This window comes from Phragmites australis, chromosome 19 (genome assembly GCF_958298935.1).
Source record: "Phragmites australis chromosome 19, lpPhrAust1.1, whole genome shotgun sequence".
Taxonomy (NCBI): domain Eukaryota; kingdom Viridiplantae; phylum Streptophyta; class Magnoliopsida; order Poales; family Poaceae; genus Phragmites; species Phragmites australis.
Window position 1 is genome coordinate 3,699,852 of NC_084939.1, and position 3,903 is coordinate 3,703,754.

Below are 3,903 nucleotides of genomic sequence, written 5' to 3' on the forward strand. Positions count from 1 at the left end.
GGTGGTCTGCTGCCCATGTCTGAAGCTCAAACGGTCTCAGGGCGATCGTTTGTTGTTTAAAAGTTCTTTTTGTCAGGTGTTTCAGACGTGGTGTGATTTATGTTCTAAACTGTGTGCTGGTCTTCCCAGCTTTGTGCTCTGGTTTTTGTTTCGTTTGCGTTTGGGATTATGTATGAATGTTGGATCTCTCTATTGGTTTTCAATAAAAGCCGAGTAATCTCCCATCTAAAAAGGTATAATATGGACCAAATCTTCTCTTTGACATCTAATACAGAGGAGAGGGAGAGAGGTCTTTGAACTAACATAAATGGAATAAGAACTGGAAGAGAAGAAAACCAAATCACTGGGTTCATCATGACCGATGAGTACAAATAAATATCTGCACACACACACACACACATATATATATATATATATATATATATATATATATATATTTACAAGCATTACATGAACACCAATTATTACAGCTTCACCCAAAACAAGATACACAATCTAATATAGATGTTGCTAAATGCCACTTCACCTGTTCACCTTCCAAGTATTCGTAGAACTCCATTACAGTGGGAGCCACATCACCATTAGTTGTGTTTTAGCACTTAGCGTACGTCTGCCTTCCTAGTAAAGCTTTTCCATGTTATAACCACAAACACATAAATTTTATCATAAAACCTGCCGACTAGGCGAAAATAAGCAATCCTCCACGCTTTCTGGAATAGTAGGGCACAAAACACCACCCATAGACCAACTACATATCCGATGCCAAGTCCAAAGTAAAAGAACATTGGCCCAGAATGATGTTCATCTCTCTTTTCATCTCCATGCTCAGATGTATTATTGCTTCCACAATTCCTTTGAAGAGGACGCCCACATAGACCGGTGTTTCCGTCGTACATAGAGGGATTCCCTGTGTAGAGAGTGTCAAGTTGACGTCCTGATGGTATTCTTCCTGTTAGATTATTATAAGACAAGTCCAAAATGCTTAAAAATGTCAAATTTGATATGCTTGATGGGATTTCTCCAAAAAGATTGTTGTTGGAGAGGTCAAGTGACTCCAACGACTGCATGGCCCCAATCTTGTCAGGAACTTCTCCATTCAGTTGATTTCGAGATAAGTTCAAATTTACCAATCCATCGAGAGATGTTATCCCGTCTGGAATTTTACCGGTTAAATGGTTCGATGAGAGGTCAATGCTCAGTATCTCCAAAACACCCGCACCATGGTAATTGAGTTGTTGTCCCTTGGTGTCTATTAATAATTCACCAATTATATCTTGGAACCCGGCGGGAACGTCCTTGTAAGGATCCAGTATATATCTTCTTGTCATAAACGTTAGATTTGATAGATGCGGAGGTATGACACCTGATATCCAATTGGCTGCAAGATTCAGATGATAAATATTTGTGAGACTTGTGATGTTGTTTGGAATATGCCCGTAGAACATGTTGTGATTCAGTCGTAAAAACTGCAATGAACTGCAGCTCCCGATCCACATTGGCAATGTTCCTGAGAATCTATTCCATGATAGATCCAGAAACGACAGACTCGTGCAGCTTCTTAGAAATGGTGGGAAGTTGCCAGAGAAGCTAATATTGTTACTTAATAATAGATATGTCATTCTTGACATATTTAAACATTGAGGAAGTTCTCCTTCAAAAAGATTATTGGCCAAATCCAAGCCATACAAGCTCAATTCACAGATAGATGTTGGTATCTGACCACTGATGTAATTAGAATACAATGCAATCAAATCTAGATTTGGCGCTCCAAAATTTGATGGCAAGGGTCCTGATAAAGAATTTCTCGAGATATCCAACACGCTGAGGTTTCTTGGCAATGGAGGTATTTGACCGGTTAGGTTGTTTGAACTGAAATATAGTGCATCCAATGACATGATATCCATATTTGTTGGCAAGCCATCACTGATTTGATTATTGGAGATTTCCAAGAATGTGACCTTTGAAAATGTATTACAAAACCAATCTGGAAGCCTATCTATTATACCTGTGTTTGAGATATCAAGCCGAAGAATATCCACTTGCCATTTAAGCCATGCAGGAAATAGAGGACCGACCTGGCACGATGCAAAATATGCTTCTTGTAGTCTAAACGTGGGTAGCCATTTTGAACCCACCACAATCTTCAATTGATTCTTAGATAAGTCTATGTACTCTAAGCTTTGTAAACCGTCCAAGTGTTCTTCTGTGATCGAACCATCCAAGTCATTGCCTCGTTTCAGATGGCACATGTCCAGTGAGGTGGTTTGCAGAGAGGTCAAGGGTCCTCAAATGTGCAAAATGCCCTATAAATGCTGGGAGAGGTCCAGTAATGTTGTTACCACTGAGAACAAGAGTGACTATACTGGCCAAGTGCCCCATGTTGCTTGGTAGGAACCCTACCAGGTAGTTTGACTGTAGATGCAACTCCTGCAACTTGTTTGATGAACACTGCGGCAACCTCTCAATCAACTCTGTTATATTTCCATATGAAAGAGATGCATCAAGAGCTAGAACAGTCAAGTTGCATAGGTTCTTCAAGTTTGTCGTCGTCATGCTCAAGTTATTATTACTATTATATGACAACTCTAGTACTTGAAGGGATACCATGTCTCCCAGCGTACTTGGAAGTTGTCCGTACAGCTCAGTTCCCGCGAGGGAGAGGTACACTAGGCTTGTTAGGTTCCAATACCAACAAGATGCAACTGGGTGGTGAAAGCTATTCCAGGAGAAATCGAGCTCCTCAAGGTTTGTAAGGTTAAGGCGTGGGAGCTTTTGGTTTGCACTTGTTAGCGAGCAATCATCGAGAATAAGGACCCTCAAAGAAGGCAACATATTCACCACATACGGCCAGTCAGTTACCATGCCAAGATTTACCGACCCCATATTGAGGTACTGCAACAAAGGTAGGTGTGTTAACCACGAGAGATCAGTAGAGTACATGTACTGCTCCTGCAAACCAGTGTTTGAAAGATCAAGATACTGCAGCTTTGAGAGGTTGCCAAGCTGAGGAGGCACCCTACCGGAAAACGGTATGTTAGAGAGGTTAAGATATCTTAGGTTCTTGAAAGATCCCAGGAACTCTGGGACTTGGCCGGTCGGCCCCTGGAGGCTGTTCATGCTGACATTGACATATTCAAGATGCTGCAAGGAGAGTAGAGAACGACTTATCTCTCTGGTCAGACCTCCGCCTCCGAGGTGCAGCTCGAGGACATGGCCCGTAAGGTTGCTGCACTGGACTCCTCCCCATTGGCAGCAGTCATGCTCATCTTCTGGCTGCCATGACGCCAGGAGGCCCCCGGGGTCGCTGGTGATGCCTTGCTTGAACGCCAGGAGGGCGTCCCTCTCCTTGGGCGCACAGGCGGCGCCCGCGTGGACGCCGGTGAAGGAAGAGGAAGCAGCTGCTACGATGACTACGAGGAGCAGGAAACCGGCGATGGACATGCTGAAAGCTAGCATCATATCGATTTTCAGGTGTTTTTGCAGCCGTCGGCGATTTGTAGGCAGCACCGCAGCACCACGCTGCTATATTAAGGGTGTGTTAGGTTGAACTGCAGCGCGTGAAGACTGAGATATACATAGTTGGATAGTCACAAATAAATACAGATTATTTTGGACATCGGCATGACCTTAATTTCGAATGCAACTTTGACAGTAGTATAATGGACAGGAAAGTCGTCGTCGATTAAATTTGGTGACTGATATGTGTGTGGAAGACGTCGGGCGTACAGTCGTTGATTGCCTACCCCAATTAACTGGTCGAAACTTCGTTGGAGGAATTTTATTGCACGTCGCCTCACGCTCGCGACATACAGGACAAACTCGACCATGCATCTACGCGCGATAGCTTCTAGTCTCGTCCAGAGAGAAGGATCGAGAGACAATTGGCTCAAGTGATCAAAGTCG

General features: G+C 43.4%; 2 protein-coding genes across 2 annotated transcripts; both read right to left on the reverse strand.

Moving 5' to 3' along the window:
- Positions 1 to 498: 498 nt before the first annotated feature.
- On the reverse strand, positions 499 to 1,904 carry LOC133899895 (receptor-like protein EIX2). The gene has a single exon (XM_062340929.1). It carries the CDS (start codon positions 1,902 to 1,904, stop codon positions 600 to 602), a length of 1,305 nt encoding a protein of 434 aa, XP_062196913.1. The 3' UTR covers positions 499 to 599.
- Positions 1,905 to 2,222: 318 nt separating this feature from the next.
- Positions 2,223 to 3,903, reverse strand: LOC133899897 (receptor-like protein EIX2). The gene has a single exon (XM_062340930.1). It carries the CDS (start codon positions 3,457 to 3,459, stop codon positions 2,224 to 2,226), a length of 1,236 nt encoding a protein of 411 aa, XP_062196914.1. The 5' UTR covers positions 3,460 to 3,903; the 3' UTR covers position 2,223.